Below are 22,897 nucleotides of genomic sequence, written 5' to 3' on the forward strand. Positions count from 1 at the left end.
AGGCCATTATGCCCATGAAGCCTTCACAATGGTTGCCAACCTATGGTTGGTTGTCCACACTGTATCCTTTTTAAACGCTGTCAAGCAAGGAAGCAGCACGTACCATGTTAAAGTCTTCTGTATGACTCGGCCGCAGACCTCCCAGACTCATCGTGGATGCTGTCATCATTAAACAACCGAGTCTGGAACGACTCCAGTGACATCAGCAATCTCACCCACCCCTGAGAAAATTGGTGACATCCACTGGAAACTACACAGTAAAGGACTGATTTTGTCGAGTGTTTGCTTTCACTGCCGCTATTCATTCATGGTGTGTGTGTGTGTGTGTGTGTGTGTGTGTGTGTGTGTGTGTGTGTGTGTGTGTGTGTGTGTGTGTGTGTGTGTGTGTGTGTGTGTGTGTGTGTGTGTGTGTGTTTGTGTGTTGGGGGGGGTGGGAGGTTATCTCCCATTTGCAATGTTATTCCTTGTTCTCATGCAGATTATATACAAGTTTTATTTATTTTTCCAATTTCCCCCCACCACCACCACCACCCCATCCGCGAGGTTGCCAATCACCATCTGCCCTGTACTTAATCAAGCGTACACATACGTGCAAGAGCGACAGGAGTGTTTAAGTAACCCGCAGAAATAATTTTTCATCGATCACTTGTATCTCAACTGGAGTATATATTTAGTTGGGGTTGGTGGTATTGTGATTGAATTTATCGGACAGCCGTATTATTGTTTCGGCCAGGTAACCATCCCAGCTCAGGTAGTTTTCACACTTGCTTTGAAACACAGCCAGTCAGTCACGCTTGATAATTCAACTACTGATTGACGCGTACTCTTGTTCACACCCGTCACAAATGTCACCTTTCTCTTCCAAAAATTTACCATGCTTTCACAACACACGACCATCTTCCATGTTACATTTCATTGTCGTGAAATGAACTGTAGTATTGTAATGATTTTGGTATGGAGATCAGTTTTGGTGTTGTGTGGGCGGCTTTTATGTGGTCACTGACCACGCAACATGCTATCAACGACCAAGGGCTATTTTGTGAAGGTCCTGCTCAACGAGCCTTTCTTTTTCATTTATGGATTTCTGCTTTAATTATTGCCTACTGTCCGCACACAGAGAATATTATAAGTAAACCCTACATGACTGCAGTGTTTTTGCCAAAACTTTACAAGCTATTGTGGAATTTTTCTGTAAGGGTTGCCATGTGCATCAAGTCGTGATCCATTTTGAATTTTATTTTTTTAGCTAAGCTAAGCAGGTTTGAAGAGTTTCGCTGAATGCACTTTAGCGGGTGTTCTCATAACACAGAATAATGCTCGGCCGCTCGAGCCCATCGTGCCAATAGAGGGAAGGTGGATGCGGACGTTGTCTCCGTCCGCTCTGCGTGTCCACAGCCAAGGGCCTGCTTGATATCTCGAGGGCTCGTGGTGCCTGAGTGCAGCATAAACACTGTGGAAGGGTTTTGGCTGCCCGCGGAGCACGTGGGGTTGGTTGTTTTGCCATACTTGTCATTCCCCATGCACTGTTGCGGAGATGTATACGGGAAGCTCCATCCCTTGCTACACTTGTCTCAATACAGAGACTCAGAATCCATTTCATTATTTATTCCACCAACATTGATTTTCCCAGGAGGTTGTAGCTGAAATACTCCATTTACAACATTAGTTTTCAATAGCCATGTGTATTTGAGTAGTTTGGTGTGTAAAGGATTGTTACATTGTCATCTTCATTGGGGGTGAGTTCAATCCCCATGACTGCTCAGTGGAAATTTCTGCACTATGTGATGGAATGGTTACCTGTCCAGAATTGGTTCTTTGCCGGGGAAATGTAAGATGTTCATGGCACTGCATGAATGCACCAACCCTCTGGCAATGAGTATGGGCCTCCAACACCACACGTCATGGGAATGCATTGATGAGTGTGCACCAGTATATCTGTTCCAATTATTTTCTTGCATTTGCTCTACAAAAAGGAATCACGATGAGAATCTTATCAGATTTTCCTATCTGAGCAGATCTTATGAGAAATCAATGGGATGTTTTTGAGGTCTGTTCTACAGCTTCTTAAGTTCATGAATATGCCTGTATACACATCACATACACAGAAATAATTTTACCTCCGCCACCGAAGGTGGACGGAGGTTATGTTTTCACCTCTGTTTGTCTATCTGTCTGTTTTTTTTTCTTCTGTCTGTCTGGCTGTGAGCAAGACATCTCAAAATGTTATGCACAGATTCAGACGCAATTTGGTAGACAGGTTGGGTGTGTGACAGCTTCTTAATGGGATACAAAACATAAACTGTTCAGCCTGGTGGAGGTATGCGTTCTACCGAGTGTCGTTCTAGTTATATAGGTATTGGGGCTTATGGAAGAGCAGGATAAGAGGGGATAAGGTTGAATAGACACAAACTGAAGCAAAGGGATGCAAGAGGACAATAAGGTATGGATATACCACATGAGCCCATGTAAAGGAGATGCATGTGCAAAGGGGACAGTCTTTGCTCATGTCGTGAAGCTTGGAGGTATAAATGGGAGAGGTTTAAAAATGGGACAAATTAAATAAGTGGTGTACCTTTAATTGAATAATGCAAACAATTAATGAGAATGGACAAATAAACAATTGACGCAAGTGTTTAGACCAGACAATCCTTTAAAAGGAGTTGTATTAACCCACACTGACACGTATCAACTCAAATATTGTAAAAACTGTCTTGTGTAGTCACAGCCATATCTTATGTCACAATGGAATTGTTCTTCATTTAGTAGGTCAGCCTGGGCAGCGCTGCTGATTGATGACTTGAACGTCCCAAACAGGTCAAGATGGTACTAGTTCTGCCAGGCGAGCAGCGGTTCAGAAGCGAGGTCCAGTTTAAGTAGTTTGAATGTGGGATCAATTGGGTGGGGGGGGGGGTGAGGGGTCGAGTTATTTCAGATGATGCAGAGAAAGAGGTTGGAAGTGTTATGTGTGCGGGAGACCAAATGGAAAGGAAACGGGGCGAGGAAGTTGGTAGGAGGGTACAAGCTGTCACATGCAGGTGGGGATGGAAGGAGTAATGGCATGGGAATAATAGTATCAGAAGAGATCAGCAAGCAGGTGGTCAGAGTGAAAAGATGGGAGGGACAGGTAGTTATGGCATGGTTGGTGGTACAGAGGCAAATTGTTTGTGTTATGTCAGTCTCTGAGCTACAAACAGGAAGGACTGGGGTGGAGAAACAGGAATTCAGGGATGCACTGCAGTGGATGATGGACATGGTTGAGCTGGAGGTGATGCTGTGCATTGCAGGGTACTTTAACGTACATGTGGGAGTAGTCGGGCCGGGTGAAGAGGAATGTTTTGGCAAATTTGTTTGGGGAACGAGGAATAGAGAGGGTTGAGAGATGATGGAGCTGGTGGCGAGGAATGAGATGGCCATAGCTGGTTCATGCTTTCAAAAGCGGGAAAGCCACAAGGTTACCTGTAGAAGTGGACATCGTAGAACAGAACTGGATTTGGTGGTAGTAAGGAAGTGGCAGTTGTGGAGGGTTAAGGATTGTAAGGCAGTGGTGGGAGAGCATGTTACCATCCAGCACAAACCTGTGGTGTTTGTGCTACAGATGGAGAAAAGGAGGGATGTAAAGAGCAGGGGGTGGAAGATCATTAGGTTGGTGAAGTGGAGGGGCAATATCCCAGTAGAGTACAAGGAAAAGGTGTGGGCCAGGTATGAGCAATTTAGCAAAGAAGCAGAAGGATTGGAGGAGGAGTGGAGAAAGTATGGAGAGGTGTTTAGGGGAATTGCAGATGTTTTGTGTGGAAGGATGCATGGTTGAGGAATGGAAACCAGGCATGGTGGATGGAGGAAGTGGTGAAGGCAGTAGGCGAAAAGAAAGAGGATAGAGACGATCAAGGATTAGAGGGAGGGAAATTGATGCAGAGTTGCTGCACCTGTGTAGGCAGAAGAAGAAAGCAGCAAGGAGAGCTGTGGATAAGGTGAGGAATAATATGGAAGTGGACGAGGTGTACAAGGTGTGCATCAAGTTTGGAGAGGACGATGGGAAGAGGATGATTTATAAACTGGCTCGTGACAGGGATGAGGATAGTAAGGACATGAAGGGGGAGAGTGGTGATTAAAGATGGGGTGGGAGGCTAGTGACAGAGAGGGGGCAGTATTGAAAGTGTGCGAAGGATATTTCAGGGAGCTGTTGAATCGGAGAGGGGGTGGCGGCGAGCTGGAATGGAAAGTCGGAGGCAAAGTTGCAGAGGAGGATTGAGGTGTGTGCAAAAGTATGGAGGAGGGTGGAGGGATTAATAGCAGACAGGAAGATATCAAATAAATTGAAAGGGAAGGTTCTGATATGCCTGGTGTTGGCTTAATGGTTATGGTGAGGGGTTTGGGATCTGAGGATCCTGAGTTCAAATCCTGCTCAACTGTTGAATTAATACCAGGTGGGGTTGACTCTGCCTGTCATCCTTCTGAGGTCAGCAAAATGAGTACCAGCTTGCATCCAATGGATGGATTGAAGGTTGTGATGTCATGTGTAACGCCAGCCTATCTTTACAATCTGGAGATGGTGGCACTGACAGAGAGACAACAACAGAATCTGCAGGTTTACGAGAACAACTGAGTCAGGAGGATTGCAGGACTAAAAGGGTGGATAGAAGGAGGATGGATGAACTGAGGCAGGAGATTGATGTGCAGATGAGCTTGACAAGGGCATTGGTGAAATGTTCGGCTGAGATGGGCTGGACACTCGGTGTGGATGGGGGAAGAGAGAATGGTAAAGAGAGGCAGATAAGTTGAAGGAGTAAGGTAAGAGGTAGACGGTCATTGAGATGGGAGGGTTGTGTAAGGAAGGATATCTGAAGGTAGGGGTGGTTGGAGAGTGGAGAGAGTTGGTTGAGGACAGGGGGAAGTTAAGGAGTATCGTGTTCGAGGCAGGGAAGAAGCTTGGTGCTATTGGACCACACCCCTTCTAAAGGGAAGAGCAGGTGAAGAAGAAGCATATGGTAATGTCTTCTCATGTCTGGGTCGACCTGTTTGGTAATCCCATCTGAGCATAAAATTAATGAGGCTGATATTCAGAGTTGCAATCGAATTTTACTATTATAATTTGTCCGTTGTCTACGAAGGTCCTTGTGCTGTAATTCAAGTCCATCAATGCCCTTGATGTCTTTCAATATCTCTGTGTTGCATTTAATAGATGTACAAGCTCCTCAATGAGTTTACCACTACACTCACTCTGCTCAAGTAATTCAGAGGTAGCTGCATAATTCAAAATTAATATAGTACTACCTTGTAGCATTTTGAGCATACAAGATTGGCATTCTCAGATTTTGATGGCTTGAGTAATGCGACGGTTGTGGTTGCTTATCCCAACTATCATTATTTTTTCTGCCACAGACCATTGGGTCCATGGTGGGTGATGGGGGTGCATGAACTCCAACATAGGGGTTGAAATGTATTGAGTGAGTCAGAGCAGGAATTTGGGATTTGACGAGAGTGCCTGCAATAACCTGTATTCTTTGCAAAGATGCCACACCGGATCTTTCATGTTTACCAGCAACCGATGCTCGCCAGCTCAATATGTCATTCGAAGGATGGCATACTGACTTCGACAATACCCTGCCGACAAAGCACCAGTCCGACTGATAGTTTAACTTCTGGTCCGGAATCCAAGCCAAACTAGACAGCTCAAAGATGAATGCATTGCCTTTCATCTGTTCCACTCTGTTCGGTATACAAATATTTTTGTACAACCAAATTGTCAAGAATGCAGCATGTTTTTAAAAAAATTTATTTTGTTAAAGTTAGCAGTGTACATTGTAGCTGTCTCTTTCCCACATCCTGACATATTTAAACGTTTCCATCAACATTGCTCCTGAACACCTAATCTTGTCTGCCTCTGTTTTCTGATCTTGTACTTTTGCTCTTTTTCCTTCCGTAACTTGTAGGCCGTGGTGGCGTCTTCAGTGAGACAAGATCGGGCCATGCCCGTCACAGCTGAGATGCAGGGTTACACGGAAAGGAAGGAGCCTGAACGACCATCGGTGACGAGGGTCAGCGAGAAAGCCCCAGCCTCCAGCACAACATCTCAGGGTGAGGCCCAAAGTGGTACTGCCACACATTGCTGGAACCTCTTGTAGGCTCATTGCGTTGCTCTTAGCTGACCTATATTTCAAACTAGTTTAAGAACACACCCTATGAGGAGGTATATAATGTGAATTTACTGATGAGAGGGCGGCGCTTGGACTGCGCATGCACATTTGCCTGAAATTCGCTCCTGCCTCATGCCCTCTTGCTGAGGAGAGGGGTGGAGCTTGCATCAAGCAAGCAAGCAAACTCATTTTTACTTCTGCTGCCGAAGGTGGATGGAGGTTATGTTTTCACCACTGTCTGTCTGTCTGTCTGTCTGTCTGTCTGTTTGTTTGTCTGTGAACAGAATATCTCAAAAAGATGTGGACGGATTCAGACGAAATTTGGTGGAGAGGTTGAGTGTGGGACAAAGATGAAATGATTCGATTTTCTTGAAGATCTTAATCCGGATACGAGAACTTTTTAATTTTCAAGTGGTTCTTCACCCTTTTGAGATGGGGCCAAAAACGATATATGGAACGATATTTCAAAAAGTTGTGTGATGAGTTATGACAAAACTTGGTGGATGAGTTGCTAATGTGACAAGAACAAGCCGATTCGATTTTGCTTCAGGTCCAGATCCAGATCCGGCTTATCAGTGGGATACAAAACATGTAAACCGTTAAGCCTGGTGGAGGTGTGCGCTCGACCGAGTGCTAGTTATTATATATCAGATGCTGTGCATATGCATGTATTGTGATGTGACTTTAGAACCCAATGGTGAGGTTTTAGAATCATGTTATACATCCCAGAATACAGGACCACAATACTGCCGATTGCGATGGGAATTTTATGACTCCAAATATATTTATTTATTGTTGTACAACAAATTAACTGAGACTTGGAGACAAAAGGCTATTTGGCCAATTATGCCTGTATCATATTCAAATATTGCTTGCCTACAAAAGTTTTTCAGAAGTTGAGTTATCCCATTAATTTAATGTACCTAATACCTAATGTACTTCCATTTTTCTGAACACACTTAAGTTAACATCATCCCGTTATCACCAATCATCCACATCCCATTTAATCTATTGGTGGGGTCTAAATGGTCATTATCGGGGATTTTATATCCACATAATTTCACATTATACATTTGGTTTAATGTTCTCCTCCAAAGGATAAATGCTCCACAAGGTAGAAACCTTTGCTGGAACTCACCAGAATGGTAGTTTCTACTCAGACCTGACTTTATCAGGGTGATTTAGTCACTCGACAAAGATGGTGTAAGTTGAAGGAAATCTATTTTGCAGCAGTTTCCTTCCAGAATTTTTTTTTTATCATTGTTTTGTGGTTGAAATCCGAACTCCACTAATCTGCAGATACATTTTTTTTTGATTTTGATCTACCATACTCTTTGTAGAGCGTCGGTGCTGCCGAAGCAGTTTGTTGGCAAGGGTTATACTGGGTGGTTTGCCATTACCTCCCAGTGTTATTTTTCTGTGCTTTTATCCTTTTAAATGCTGAACATCAAGCAAGGAAGCAGCACGTACCATTTCAAAAGTCTTTGACATGACTCGACAGGGGTTTGACCCGCATACCTCCCAAAGACAAGGCGGACGCTTTAACAGCCACCGATTCTCGTATCCATTACATATACATTTCTCACTTTTTACCCAGTCAACTTTGAACCAGTCAACTTTAACCAGTCAACAACTTGGCTCGGTTAAATTTGACACCAACAAAATCCCTTAACCCACCTGACTGGATTACTCAATCAACTATTAGCTCGTGAAACAATGATTGTCATCATCAACAAAACATCAGAATACAAGAGATATTTTAAAGAAACTTTTTAATAGTAATACTGCCCCTTGAGCACAATCAAGAAACAACGTGTAGTGTAAAGAAGTAAAATGCAAAATAAAAGTGGATATACTGCGTGGTGGTGGCCCACTAGTAAAGACTGGCACTCCAGAGGTGAGAGGTTCAAATGTAGCTGAATGTCGCAATATGAGTGGATTTAAGTCCAAAGCTGCAAACCAAGCTCAGCTCAGTTGAATTACCGTTCCACTGTCGCATTGTCAGTAAAAACAGCTGGCTCAATAATGACCTTCAGAATCGAGCTTATTTTCCTGTTCCACCTGGTTTGGTGTACAGGTGATGCCAGTCCGCTCATTGTTGCTTGGAGTTTACTCTTCCCGTCCTCAGAGCAGCTTGGTGGTTGAGTTGGTAAAGCCATGTTGCATTGCTCTCATTGGTCTGGGTTCACTTCCCATGACTGCTCAGTGGAAATATCTGTACCCTTTAACAGAACGGTGACATGTAGAGAATTAATTATAGCGTTGAAACATTCACGACTTGCCACGCACGAGTCACCTGACACTCAGTCAAGAGCATGAGCTCAATGTCCTCAGGGTGGGCACTAAAATACCACCTATCAAATACTCGTAAAGAGGCAATGCTGCCCCATCACCGAATGGGAAAAATAGAAGGACAGAAGGAATGATGATAGAAATAAGAAATCGGTAACAGATAACACAATGCACATTGCTTCAAAAGACTCATTCTTCATTGCGGTCTCATGAAGGAGTCAATCTCAGGTGAGCCAGAGCCGCTGTTGGTATATCTCGAACGGAGGAGCATCTCAAAAGCCAGAGTTAATCTGCTGATACCTGCAGTACCACTCATGGCTCAGGAAGATAACTACTCTAGAAGGAGTCAAAATAAATTTCCTGCATTGATAAGAAATGTTGTTAAATGGGAGTCACAGTTGAAGGTCATTGCGGCACTCAAATGGCACTTTAGTGAATGCCAGTTTGGACAAAATGATGTTTTCAGGAAAATAAAAAGTGTCTTTCATTTCAAAGTTAACTTTTTTGTTGCATCGATCAAATGCTTATTTAATTTGTTGCATCGATACAAATGCTCAGACACCATGCTGAAGCTTCTCAACTCTACCTTAAGACCCGGTCACACCTTGACGTTTTAGCCAGCGATGGCAACGTATTAAAATGCATGTAAAACGCTGGCTGACGTTGAACTTTTGATGTTTTTTTTTAAGATTCGGACGTATTCATAACGAGTTGGTCGTATGCATAACATATTAGTAATGGACACAGAACGTTTCGTTGTGTTATAGATAACTTATACCAACGAATGCTGAACCTGTTGTCGGCCTACACAACCTATGCCCAACGATAGTCTAACTTCGGCATAGCGCGTTGCACGCATCGCCGACGATGTCGTGACGTAGCCTATTAAAAGGCTGACGCACAACGATTCGAATCATAACTGCCGTAGAAATGGAAGTGTCAACATCGCGGTCACACCTTGGCGATCTTGCCAGCGTATGCCGACCTAAGAAAAATGTGTCTAAAACGTTGGGGCACGTCAAATACGGTATGAGTAAGTTTGGTATACGTGAGTACAACGCTAAAGTACGCTATCATACGTCGTAGTAAGTAGAGTACGTCAAGAAATTTTAAACATGTTCAAAATTTTACGACGTACTTGGCGTATGACACACGTTCCGCATGCGATGGGGATAAGTTTTACACCCGATATGTGGACGCTTACACACGTCCACAAAGGCTACTTATAAGCTACTCATAAGTCGAAACACGTCGCGGTAATGTCTTTTTTACGCGAAACTTATTTCTAACTTATATTATGTTTGACGTGCTTTGAACCAATTCTTTACGTAGTCCCAACACACATCGACGTATGTAGACGTATTCCAATGACGTCTTCCGGTCGACAAAAAACGTGTTTCTAGGTTACAACTGCCATATAAAGACGTGTTCCCAGCAGTTTTGGGAATTGGTATATAAAAATGCTGCTCATAAAAGGGAACCCAACAGTGTTTTCGAGTTCCTTTTTGAGTCGATGTCCATGTCAGCAGTGACAGTATCAGTATCAGTATTAGAATTACTATTAGTATTAGTAGTAGTTTGTTCATGTTGGCAGTAGTAGGTGAGTGTGAGGGGGAGGGTGTGGGTTATGATGGATCCTCCTTGCGTCCGCGTGTCCACGGGTAGGTTCATAGGCTGCCACTCAACGATTTAAATGGCTGCATCTCCACTATTGAAAGTAGACGCTTGCCTCAACAATTGGATTTTTTTACACTCAACGACTTTTAAACGGTACCACTCAGCCATTTTCATTGTTTACAATGAACGATTTAAATTGCTGTCACTCGCCTTTGTTTTTTGACGCTGGCGCTTGGAAATTTTAATCGTTCCTATTGAACGTGCTAAATCGCTCAAACCCCACTATTGAAAGTAGACGCTTGCGCTCAAAAATTGGATTTTTTTTTACACTCAACGACTTTTAAACGGTACCACTCAGCTAATTTCATTGTTTACAATGAACGATTTAAATTGCTGTCACTCGCCTTTGTATTTTTGACGCTGGGGTTTGGAAATTTGAAGCGTTTCTTCTGAACGTGTTAAAACGCTCAAACTCGACTATTTTAAATAGACTCTGCCGATGGACAATTGGAATCATAGCCAAGCTAGACATCGAAGTGTGAACATCCTCGTCATGCCGAAGAAAAGTTTGAAGAATGCTGCAAATAAGTGTCCTGGCCGTGGCCGTGGACGCTGAGGCAAGGACGATCCATTATACCGACGTCTTTCAGCCTATGAGTAACTTAAAAGTAACATCTGTCGACGTGGTGGCAACGATCGCGTAACGTGCCAACAACACGTTAATCATAGGTTAGAAATAAGTTTCGGGTACGCTAAACATTACCTCGGCGTGTCTCAACTTATGATTAACTTATAAGTAGCATGTGTTGACGTCTGTCAACGATCGCAGACCGTGCATACAACCTGTGGCCAGTGTAGCGGAACGTGTGAGTCATACGCCGACATACGTCGTGAAATTTCAAGCATGAAAAAATTTGAGGACAACCGAAAAGTACAACGTTTAAAGCCAACGTACAACGACGTATGGCAGTGTTTTTCAGCGTGCTCTCAATGTTATCAAAACTTACCCATAACGTATTCAATGTGTGCCAGCGTTTTAGAAAAAAAATTCAAAAATCGGCATACGTTGGCTAAAACGTCAAGGTGTGACCGGGCCTTTACTTTGCCATCATCTCATTTGACCTCAATGTATCCTGTGTAGTCCTTTTTCTTTTGCAATGCTTGGTTCTTCTTCAAATTTCTCAATCCGAAACTCAGTAATCGGCCTTCAGCCCTAAATTCAGTAATAGGTCTATGCTATGAGCTGTATTCAGAAAGTAAGTTCCATTGGTGTCCAATAATATGAGTGTATTGTTTCAGAGCCTAGAGAATCACTTCACCATGCAACACAGTCTACCCCATTGTTCATACACTTTCACCATCGATGTATTCATATCTTTAAAAGGCCAAAATATACTGTATGTTTCAATTAAATGGAGACACTTTTCTCGAATTTATATATCTCTGAATATAAAACAGGTCGAGACGAGAACGAGGACCCACGGAGATGATCCTTCAAATATGGAAACAACTAAAGTCACCAAGGACAGTGGTGGATAAATGCACGGGCACGCAGGGCCCGTGCCCAGGGTCCCCGAGCTCAACGTGGGCTTGGGGTAGAAGCGGCGCGAGGGCCATGCGACCTGTACAATTGCATGGTGCCCCCAGATAACATGGGGCTCCACACGACCGATCGTGGTTCACAATCTTTCGAGACGGGACTCCCGAGGGTGGGATCTCACTTTGCTGACAAAGCATATCAACTTGTGAGTGGTGATATACACAGCGCTAAGGGAATGCTCCATCTTAAGGAAAGAAACCACTGTCACATAATGAATAAATTATAAAAAATGTTTTTTCCCTGATGTTTAACGAGACATGACTATGATAAAATTAAGGGGTGAAGTTAGCATTAGTGGAGAAAGCAAGTGGAATAATAACTTTGTATAATGTATGCAAATGATACAATAATCACAATGAAATTTGTATAATTCCTCAGGTTAATACATATCGATATTGTTTCGGAAATCCACACTACAGTTTATTGTACGATCACAAAACAACCCCTCATTAGTAAATGGATCAACACATGCACACGGCAGAACGTTGTGGTTTTTAAAATCAGAAGTGTATCGGAGCACCTGTCCTGAGGATGACACAAAACTACCCCAGCAGTGCTGAAAAGTGGAAAATAGCTCAACAAAACGCGAAAAGGATTAAAAATCAAACAGAATTAACTTTTTTCCGTTACACCAATGGCAGAACCAGAAAAGGGTCTTCGGTCGAGCACATCTGGGGTGTGTCCCTTTACCAATCAGTGTGCTATCGCTTGTTAAGCCAACCGTTACACCAATGGCAGAACCAGAAAAGGGTCTTCGGTCAAGCACATCTGGGGTGTGTCCCTTTACCAATCAGCGTGCTATCGCTTGTTAAGCCAACCGTTCCTTCTCAGCAGTTTTGTTGGACTGCTTACTTGAGTGCTTAGGCAACTTGGCGAGCACTCTACAATAAACTTTTCGCTGTTCTGCAAGCCTCGTCTATGTATACAAAAAATAAAAGAAAATAAATGCTTGGTCATTGAACACACCACTTGGTAATCGCCACATTCGATTCTGTAGTTGATCAGTGCCCCAGGCGAGATACTCTTCTATTCTTGGGGGATTTCAGTGCATCTACTGGAACTGATAGGGATGGTTAGGAGACGTGTGTTGGTCCCCATGGGTCTGGAACTGTGAACCAAAATAGCAAGAAGTTCCTTGACTTGGCAAGAGGTCATGGACTTAGGGTGGCTGGTTCATGGTGTCAACCCTCACAAGCTCATCGCTGGACTTGGTATTCCAATGCTGATTGTGTGGTAAAGGATATTGAACATGTGCTCGATGGTCGCTGGAGGATGATCCAGAAGTGCTCGTTGCAGCTTAAATCCAGGAGAATGGTGCCATCCCAGCCTTGACTGGATGTTGGCAAGCTCAAGCATGAGAGCACAGCTGAGGAGTTTGTGGAGGCACTGAGTGGGGATTTGGTGGGTCTGAGTGCTTTGGGGAATCCTGAAGAGATGTGGAGTGCCTTCAAGACCACCATCCTTGATGTTGCCGGTGGATGTCTTGGAATTCACCGAAGTACGAAGAAGAATTTTGTGTCTCAAGGGACACTGGATACCATTGACCAGAGTCGCAGGGTCAGGCTTAATGACAGAGCTGAGCTGTTCAGGGAGTTGAGGTGTAAAACTGTACGTGCGTTGAGGGTGGACAAGGAGGCCTATGTGCGAGGAATATGTGAGGGGGTAGAGCAACACTTGTGGTCAAGGGATTTTCGTCCTGCTTGCAGGGGAATTCAAACATTATGTTCCTCCAAGCCCGTTCCTTGGTGTACTGCAGTTAGTGCAGAGAGAGGTGGGCTCTTGATAGAGGAGTCCGAAGTGAAGGCCCGCTGGGCCGGTTACTTTGAGCGGCTGTACCAGCTTGATCCACCAGCTGTTTAGTTGAATGTCAGGGGTGTTGCTGTCCGTATTGCTGACCATCCAATCAACTGTGATCCACCTACGTTTGTGGAAACGCAGGCTATGGTGAACCGGTTGAAATGGGGTAAAGCTCCAAGGATCTGTGGCATCCATACTGAATTTCTCAGGGTTAGTGAAAATGCTGTACTTGTGTCGTTTCATGCAGTTTTGTGCACTGCCTGGAACACAGGCATCATCCCAACTGATTGGAAGAGGGGTCTTGTTGTCCCTCTCTGGAAAGGGAAGGGTGATCGCCAGGACTGCATCAACTACCGAGGGGTGATGCTGCTCTCAATGCTGGGCAAGATCTTTGCTCGGATAATTATTCGTCGGGTTTGCCACCATCTGCTTGAGCACCGCGTCCAGAGCAGTCAGGCTTTACACCAAAGAGGCCAACGATTGACTGTATCCTTGCTCTTTGTGTCCTCACCAAATGCAGATGAGAGTTTTGGCAGTGGCTGCTTGCAGCTTATGTTGAGCTCTGAAAAGCGTTCGATTCAGTGAATTGGGATGCCCTCTGGAGGATTCTCAGTCTTCATGGGGTGCCATCAAAATTCATTAATCTGATGTCTGAACTATACTCTGGTACTGAGAGTGCTGTGAGATGTGGTGATTCCATCCCCTACTTATTTCCAGTTGTTTCTGGAGTTCCTCAGAGGTGTGTACTGGCACCCACACTTTTCAGCACTTGTATGGACTGGATTCTGGGGAGGATGTCGGAGAGATCAAGTTGTGGTGCGTCGTTTGGGAATGTCAAGATCTCTGACCTTGCCTTCGCAGATGATGCAGTCATCTTTGCGGAGACCCAGGAGATACTTTTGGGGGCCCTCGAGATGCTGAACGAGGAGTCGGAGCCACTGGGATTATGGGTTTCCTTGGTCAAAACTAAGACTCAGACTTTCAATGACATCTTGGATGCTGTGATCTAGTCTGTATCTGTTTGTGGTGAGGATGTTGAGGTCACGGAGAGATTCACTTACCTTGGCAGTGATATTCATGTCTCTGCTGGCTGTGAGCCAGAGGTCAGTAGACATCTCGGTCGGGCCTGGGGAGTCATGGATTCACTGGATCATGGGGTGTGCTACTGTCTGTACCTGTGCAGGAGGACGAAAGTCTGAGTCTTCAGTTCCTTGGTGTTTCCAGTCTTACTCTACGGATGTGAGACTTGGACTCTGACCAGGAATCTGAGACAGAGACTTTTAATTCCTTTGGTACCAGATCTCTTCGGAGAATCCTTGGCTATCTCTGGTTGGACTTTTTGACCAATGAGCGGTTGCTGAGAGAGACTCAAATGAGATTTGATATCTGCACAGTCTATGAGGATCAGCTGCGGCTGTATGGACATGTGGCTCGTTTTCCTGACGCTGATCCTGCTCACCAGATTCTCTCAGTGAGAGAGCCTCATGAATGGAGGAGGCCAACGGGCCAACCACGTGCCTCATGGTTGTAGCAGGTTGATCAGCATCTCAAGGAGATGGGGATGAGCCTGGCATCTGCCTGGGGGATGGCCAGACGGAGGCCCCTGGAGTACCGGCAAAAACTGGACGCAGCGACGCGTTGCTCTGGCACATGCTCCCAAACCTGACCTGACCTGAACTGTTGGAGGCTCGCTCCCTCGGCCAGGAGAAGCACAATCCACGAGAATCAGCTAATATTGCTGTAATATACCTTCCTCACCTCAAATCATTTTGGAGAATGCCTTGCAGGTCTTTTCTATTCCCCAACTTTTAACAAAGTCTCCGGGTCAGCCCTTCACTGCTGATTATTAGAAAGCTTGTCTGTGTTCGATCAATCATCCCTGGCCATGTCCCCTCTTGGTTTCGACTTTATTTGTCCTATCCTCATTCAAAAGTCCCACGATCATTGTGCCAACCATTCTATGGTTTAATGACCTCCCCCACCAAAGGTGGACAAAGTTTATGTTCTCACCCTTGTCTGTCTGTATGTTTATCTGTCTTTGATCAGATTATCTCAAAAAGTTGTGGACAGATTGGGAAGAAATTTGGTGTTGAGGTTGGGGGTGTGCCAAGGACAAAATAGCTAGATTTTGGTGAACATCTGTATCTGAACACTAAAATTTTTGAAGTGATTCTTCACCATTGAGAGATGGGACCAAAAACAATATATGGTGCGATATTTCAAAAAGTTGTGAACGAGGTATGACAAAACTTGGTGGATGAGTTGGTTAGGTGATAAGAACAAGCCGATTCGATTTTGGTTCAGGTCTGGATCCAGATCTGACCTATCAATGGTATATAAAACGAAAATTGTTCAGCCTGGCAGAGGTATGCACTCCACCGAGTGCCGTTCTAGTTCCTACGTTATTTTGTTCTCTCACCTTTTAAATTCAACTCCCATATTAAGTCTCGGACAAACTTTTCAAATGCTATTTCATCTCTATTTCCCATTCGTGTCTGTGACCTAGATCTCAATCATCATATGTACTTTATTATACTGTCAGACCCTGCCATTCAGGGATTCGCTATTCATGAGCTCGGCGTATTTGCAGGTTATAAAGTGTGCCTTGCTTTGACATTTACGTATCCACATTCAAAAATTTTATTATTTACAAGCAAATACCACCCGTCGCTTTGCTCACGGGAACACTAAAGAGGGGGGGGGGAGGTTGGCGAGAAAAAGAGGGGGTGGGAGAGAGAGGAGTGGGGAAGAAAGAGAGAGGAAGGAGGGAGACTGAAGAGTGGTGGGGAGTGAGGAGGGGCTGGAGACCGAGGAGGGGTGGGGGAAGAGAAGGCCATGTGAGGGGAGGGAATACCGTATTGGGGAGGGGAAGGCTGTACGAGGGGAGGGGAAGGTAAGGCAGTTTGAGGGGAGGGTCCGTTCGGAGATGACCACCGTCCAGAAATAACAACTGTCTGGTTATGCCCGGAGATAACCACCGTCCAGAAATAACAACTGTCTGGTTATGCCCGGAGATAACCACCGTCCAGATACATGTGGAGATGAGAGAGAGAGAGAGAGAGAGAGAGAGAGAGAGAGAGAGAGAGAGAGAGAGAGAGAGAGAGAGAGAGAGAGAGAGAGAGAGAGAGAGAGAGAGAGAGAGAGAGAGAGATAGATAGATAGATAGATAGATAGATAGATAGATAGATAGATAGATAGATAGATATGGGGGGAGGGGAGTACGCAGATATAAAATCTTATGCTTTATCAACAACACACAATCGACAATTTTTCAGGAATCGGCAGATTGGAGCCAGTGTGATTACTGACTACCGTATGTAATGTACACAACCCAAAAACCTAGAGTAGCTTTCACCCTTGTTTTGGGGGAATTTCAATAAACATATTAAAAAACAGTTGCATTGTAGATGTTTCAAGAAGATATGCATAAATATTAGCGAACGTAGTGAGCTTCATTCTCAACATGTGCACATGAGAGAATAGGAAACAACAACAACAACAACAACAACAACAACAACAACAACAACAACAACACAATACCCTGGCAATTTGGAATCCGTGTCGTCGGCTATGACCCTTTTGCTTTCGGTTTTTGTCATGGGGAATGATGCGTCCCGGGAGATAAAGGCATCGTCGGAGACATGAAAGACCCAAATATCAGACATGGTGTATCAGACAATATCAGACAGACATTTCCTCCACTGATTTTAATAGATATCTCCCGCATCATCAAAAAATAATTTTTAATCGTGATTTACATTATTTGATCGCTGATCCCGAATCCAGGCCGAAGTAACCAGAAATTGCAGCATCGAATGTAAGAAGAATTCTACGTTCGCTTCTAGGCTTTGCCTATTCCATATTATTCTTCATTAGCAGCTGCCAATTGTTGTGCGACAGGTGGGGAAAATTTGGCTCTGTAATTTAGAAAACTTGTTAATACGGAAAACGACTTGGAAATCGGATTTTATCAAATACATTTTGCTTTGAAACTCACAAAGAGAAACCATATAACCTTTCTAAAGCAAATCCAATTCATCTATCTATAATTCCAGCAGTGTGTGTGTGTGTGTGTGTGTGTGTGTGTGTGTGTGTGTGTGTGTGTGTGTGTGTGTGTGTGTGTGTGTGTGTGTGTGTGTGTGTGTGTGTGTGTGTGTGACCGCTGTTTCTCGACAACTGCTGGTCCGATCTAATTGAAACTTGCCAGGTATATTGCTGGGGACCTGAGGATGTGCCTTTTCAAGGTTTGATATTAATCGGACAAGTGCTTCCCAAGTTATGGCCATTTATTTACCAAACCAATCGGAAGACACGTTGTTGCGTGGGCGTGGCCGATGGGGAAGGGAAGAACAGCCACGTTCCCCATTACGGGTTACAACGTACGGGCTTCCGGAGAGTGATGAGTTCGTGTATTCTAATAATTTCTCGATTTCTTATGCGCATTTATAGATAAACACAATGGCCCAAGTTATGATCGTTTTCATATTAGACTGTGTATAAATTTCGGGAACATCAGAGTGCTGGTATGCTCCGAACCAGGAAGTAATTTTTTTTCTCTCTCTTCTCTTCTCTTTTTGTTTTTCCTTACCACGACATTGCAAAAAGGTAAAATATGTTGGCGCTAATTTAATAATTGGGTATTAAAAATAAATTGCGAATAATCGTAACTGCGAATAATATCGAACTTCCGGGTCACGCACGTACAGGCACGTGAGAGCGAAGAAACGGCCTGTGTGGTTTATTTATTTATTATTATTATTATTTTTTATTATTATTATTTTTTTTTTACGGGCACGTACTAGTATTAATAAAATAACCAATTGCTTTAGAAACGGTCACGAGGACAAAGAAAGATGTGATCGCTCGTACACTGCTGAGGTTAAAAAGTTAAAACCTCCACTACCCATCATCATCAAAAGATATGGGATGAAACTTTGCCAGCACATGCCCATAACCAAGCATGCAGGTATGCATACATACCTGTGGAGAGTCACTTTACAGATCCAAATCTCCCCATATGTACCATGTTCATGTGTGCTGGCTACTTATGGACCTCTACCTTGTAGCAACTGCTGACTGTACATCCCGATCTGGACACGAACTGTTATGGACTGTAGTAGTGTAGTAGTGTAGGGTGTATGGTACTCGTGTGTAGTGTAGGGCACTCAGCAAGTGGCTTAAGCACTCAAGCATGCATTCCAATGAAATGGTTTATAAGGAACAGCTGGCTTGGCAAGCGATAGCAAGCTGATTCGTAATGGCACATACTCGCAAAAACGAAACATCACCGATTTCTTCACATTTTCAGGTTTCACTCCAGATTTCGAGTTTTTTAGTCCACGTGATCCGATCCTCCAAACTCAAATTAAATTTCGATTGTGTACTTGAATTAGTCCGTGAGAGTAGATCGTGGAAAATCACACCATATAATGCATGAAATCGCTCCAAGCTCCTAATTTTAAAACTATAGCACATAAAAAGTGATGTATGCAGCGATTTGTGGGTATGTAAATGAGGCTTTCCATGAAATTAGTTAGGAAAGTGAAAAAAAAAGCAAACATTTTGAGCGCTTTATCATGAATAAACCACTGCAGCCTGTTCCAAGTCAAGAAATTGTTGAACAGGCCGAACACAATGACAAACGAACACCCCAGCGAGGGAGAGCAAGGTGACCAATGATGAACCTTGATAAAGGATGATTAAATAAGGCCATTAATTATTATCTTCAAAAGAGGTGTTTTAATGAAATCAAACACCAGTTTTCATTCATCCACCACCTTGGAGTTATGTTTGTATCAGGCAACTAGATTTCATGGTTTTGGAGTTTTGGAGGAGAAACACACACACACACACACACACACACACACACACACACACACACACACACACACACACACACACACACACACACACACACACACACACACACACACACTCTGACATTTATTAGTATAGATTTATTTATTTATTTATTACACTTCAGGTCTGGTCTCCTATATCCACCTGGGAAATTGGAAATCAGCCAACATCACAGTATTACATACATACGGTGCAAAAACAGATCCCCTTCACTCCAGCCCAATTCGCTTGCTGTGCTTCCAATTATCAGCAAGGTCGTGGAATCCATCATTGCAGTTGACACAAAATCATTCCTCTTCTCTTACAGCCTCATCTCAGACCATCAATTCGGATTCAGACCTGGTCACTACCTTGGACATGCGGCTTATACTCTCCCAACAATGGTGGAGGCCTTCAATATCAGACATGAGATCATAGTCGTCTCTCTGGACATATCTCGAGCTTTTGATACAGTCTGGAATCCTACCTTGCTCTCCAAACTGTCTGCCTATGGAATCCAAGGCCAACTCCACTCTTGGATTACTGACTTCCTCCACTCTCGTAGCTAATGTGTGGCTCTCAAAGGAACCTTGTCATCTCCTCTCCCTGTCAAGGCTGGCATACCCCAAGGCAGTGTTCTCACCCCCATGTTATTCCTAATCTTCATCAATGATATCACTGACTCTCTGTAAAGTAGTCTTTATCTCCTTGCTGACGACTCCACTCTCTGCCGTGACATCTCTCATCCTTCTGACAGACAGGCAGCAGCCTCTTCCCTCTCCTCAGACCATGACAAAATTACAAAAATGGACAAACAATTTTGCTGATGTATTCATATCGTCCACCCGTTGCGTTCTCCCTCACCCATCATCATTACCTGCAACCCTTGTTTGTCCGTCTCCGACTACTTTCTCCATCCGCCCTACTGTTGGTGTTCCCCCTTTCTCCTGCTGTTCCCTTTGTTATGTTGTGTTCTCATTTCTCCAATGTAATCGCTCTTCCATGAGCCTAGATCATGTATAAAACAACAACATTTTTTTAAGCAATGCCCTGACATTGGTGGAATTTTTCTGAATGTATCCCCTGCCAATAGTGGGGTCCATCAGTATTGGCTCCATACAACGAGCATTGATTAAAGTTAAACTGGATATACCAACCTTGACAAGTATAATTTGCTCGTAACCTGTTTGTCACCATTTACTCTTTATCTCCCAACTTACGTTGTTACTTTTCCAAATCAGCGACAATTTCGGCTTGCAATGTCTTCCATTCCTGTCCAACAATGCATTTTTCACTCTATTGTATCAGTGACACAGTGCGATCTCCCGAAGGAATGTTAACAAATGTTACTTATTCTGGTACATTATTATCTGTGGATTAAAGTCAGTCCCTTCGTCATAAATTACAGATGTTTATTTGTCATCGTTTGTCACCATGCTTGAGGAACATCGATTGCCTCAATTTTTTACTTTGCTTTACATTTTAAAAAATTTATGAATCCAGTCTGCTGGTTGTATGAATGTTGAGGCTTCTCCCTTTTCTTCATGCAGTGCCACTGGGAATTTGAGCAGAAATTCATATAATTCTCCCAGGGGACCAACACAATGGTCGACCATTTTTTGAAAGGTGCCATTTGGTCCTTCACGGCAACAAGCACTAGTGGACAGGTTGTGCCTCTGTCGTGCACTCTGATGGCCTTTTTGAACTTTTCTGACGCCTTTCTCCATAACTTCACTTTCACTCGAGAATTTGTTGACAAAGTCACACGGCACGGCTCACCTTCACTCCTTCCAGCTTGTACTGTCCGGTTATAGGAGTGAGAAAGATGGTGCCCATGACTGAAGCCTTTGCAGACGCCAAATAAATAAATAAGCCAAAAGCTTCCCTTTGTTCTGGCTCCAGTTTTATTATGGCGGGACGTTGGGGAGCCATTTATACAAGGCCAGTTATTTCAGATGCGGTCCTCTCCCACGATCGTGGTAATGGGCTCGGTGCTTTGAGCAGAGGGGCCTGGAGTCCCAGAGTTGCAGAGCAATTAACTCCTGAACTTTGGTCGTCCTGCTCAGAGAGGAATGCCGGCCATGGCCCTTTCTTCTCCCTGAAATGATGAAGGAAAGTTGTAATCCTAAAATGAACTTCCTGCACTTTTATTGCATCAGTGTAGGTGGGAGCAATTGGTCATCATACTGCTAACAAGCTCATTGTGGCTTCCTCAATCTAAAATCCACTCAAATTCATAAATGGCAAAGTTGCGGAATGTTTTTTTTTTATAGCTTATTTGATCTTTTCTTTTATCTTAGCATATCAAAAAAACCCCAAAAATCAGAGATCACAAGAGGAAAGAGTGGGTGTTTTGGGAGGGGGTGGGGAGGGGAGGGTAGTCTAAACCTGTCAGGGTGTCCACATTGCGATAAGAGAACACAACAATTGGTGTGGTTGACTGTTGAGTTTTTGTTATTGCTTTTAAATGTATAGCGAGAGACCATGAAACTCATTTTATCCTGCCTTGGGTACAAGACACATGGATCATTGTTTGTTTATCGATGATTAATGAAGCACATCTTCAGGAAGTTGCACTGCATTTCAAGTGAGTGGGATGAGATTTGGTGTTAAGTCACTATTGCCATGTGATGGGCTTGTGGATTTATTGTATGATTACAAAATTTTTACAATTTATTGTACGATCACAGAACATATTTATTGTACGATCACAAGAACAGAGATTTAGCAGCATTTTGGAACCAGATTCTGGACCAATCTTTGCCGGTTCTTACCCTAAAAGACCCTAAGAGATCACAGGGGTCATCAAAAGTTAACTCAAACAGTCATTTCTATAATCTACAATGATAATTCAGATGATTGAATTACTAAAAGTTGTTGATAGGATCTTATTTCGGGTGATTTTTGCAAATAACCCACGACGTGGAAATGCCAATGGTGGCCATCTTGTAAAATAGCCGACACGGTAGGTTTTCATAACTGCCTTCAATGTTGAATATGTTTCTTTTAGTGTCAAGTATATTTGTACCTATCTTCATGCCTTTGTCATAACGTGCACAATTTGGCCAAATTTGAGCACACATCTGCTGGACTAAAAAGGGAGGGTCCACAGCAACAAAAGCAATAAGTAAACCTCAATTGAAGCCAAAGTTTGTGACATTTAGGTTATCACACATGTCATTTGTAACACTTTCAGCCCGTCCCTACGTCCGTGTTATGTGAGACTTCGGAATTAGCAGTGAAGGATCTTTGCAAGCCGGCTTTCATGTGGAGGAATCTCCACCATTGAAAAGCAAAAATGTAATATAAAAATCTCCCCGGGCACATCAGGCCATGGATGGTTGCCAAGTTATATAGAATAGAGCTTTTTGTGATTTGTGTGGGCTACACTTTAGGCCCTGAGCTTTTCTTCGTGCCAATGTGCCATGTTTATAGGCCACAGAACTTTAGACCGAGCTCTCTCAGTAGCAGACGGCAGCTATGAACGGGCGCCGAGGTTCGAGGCCATGCCAATTTCCAGGGCCGCCCTTGGCTGAGCTGATAAGGCCACAGCCATGGGGCCGCAAGCGAAGCATGTTTGGTCTTTCTTACTGGGCTGGCCCAGGGTCCCCCACCAATA

The 22,897-nt window shown here is 43.8% G+C and overlaps 1 protein-coding gene across 7 annotated transcripts in view; it reads left to right on the forward strand.

Annotated features, from left to right (window-relative positions):
• Positions 1-22,897, forward strand: part of LOC147022139 (transcription activator GLI2.L-like) — a 312,620-nt gene that overhangs the window by 59,789 nt on the left and 229,934 nt on the right. For all 7 annotated transcript variants that reach the window (XM_085892759.1, XM_085892757.1, XM_085892752.1 and 4 more), the window contains exon 2: positions 5,931-6,075. In XM_085892759.1, coding sequence (XP_085748885.1) covers positions 5,967-6,075 — 109 coding nt within the window. In that variant the 5' untranslated portion in view covers positions 5,931-5,966. The remainder of the gene's footprint in view (positions 1-5,930; positions 6,076-22,897) is intronic.

Source organism: Eptatretus burgeri, chromosome 8 (assembly GCF_056783735.1).
Source record: "Eptatretus burgeri isolate ZD-2024b chromosome 8, Ebu_testis_v1, whole genome shotgun sequence".
NCBI lineage: Eukaryota > Metazoa > Chordata > Myxini > Myxiniformes > Myxinidae > Eptatretus > Eptatretus burgeri.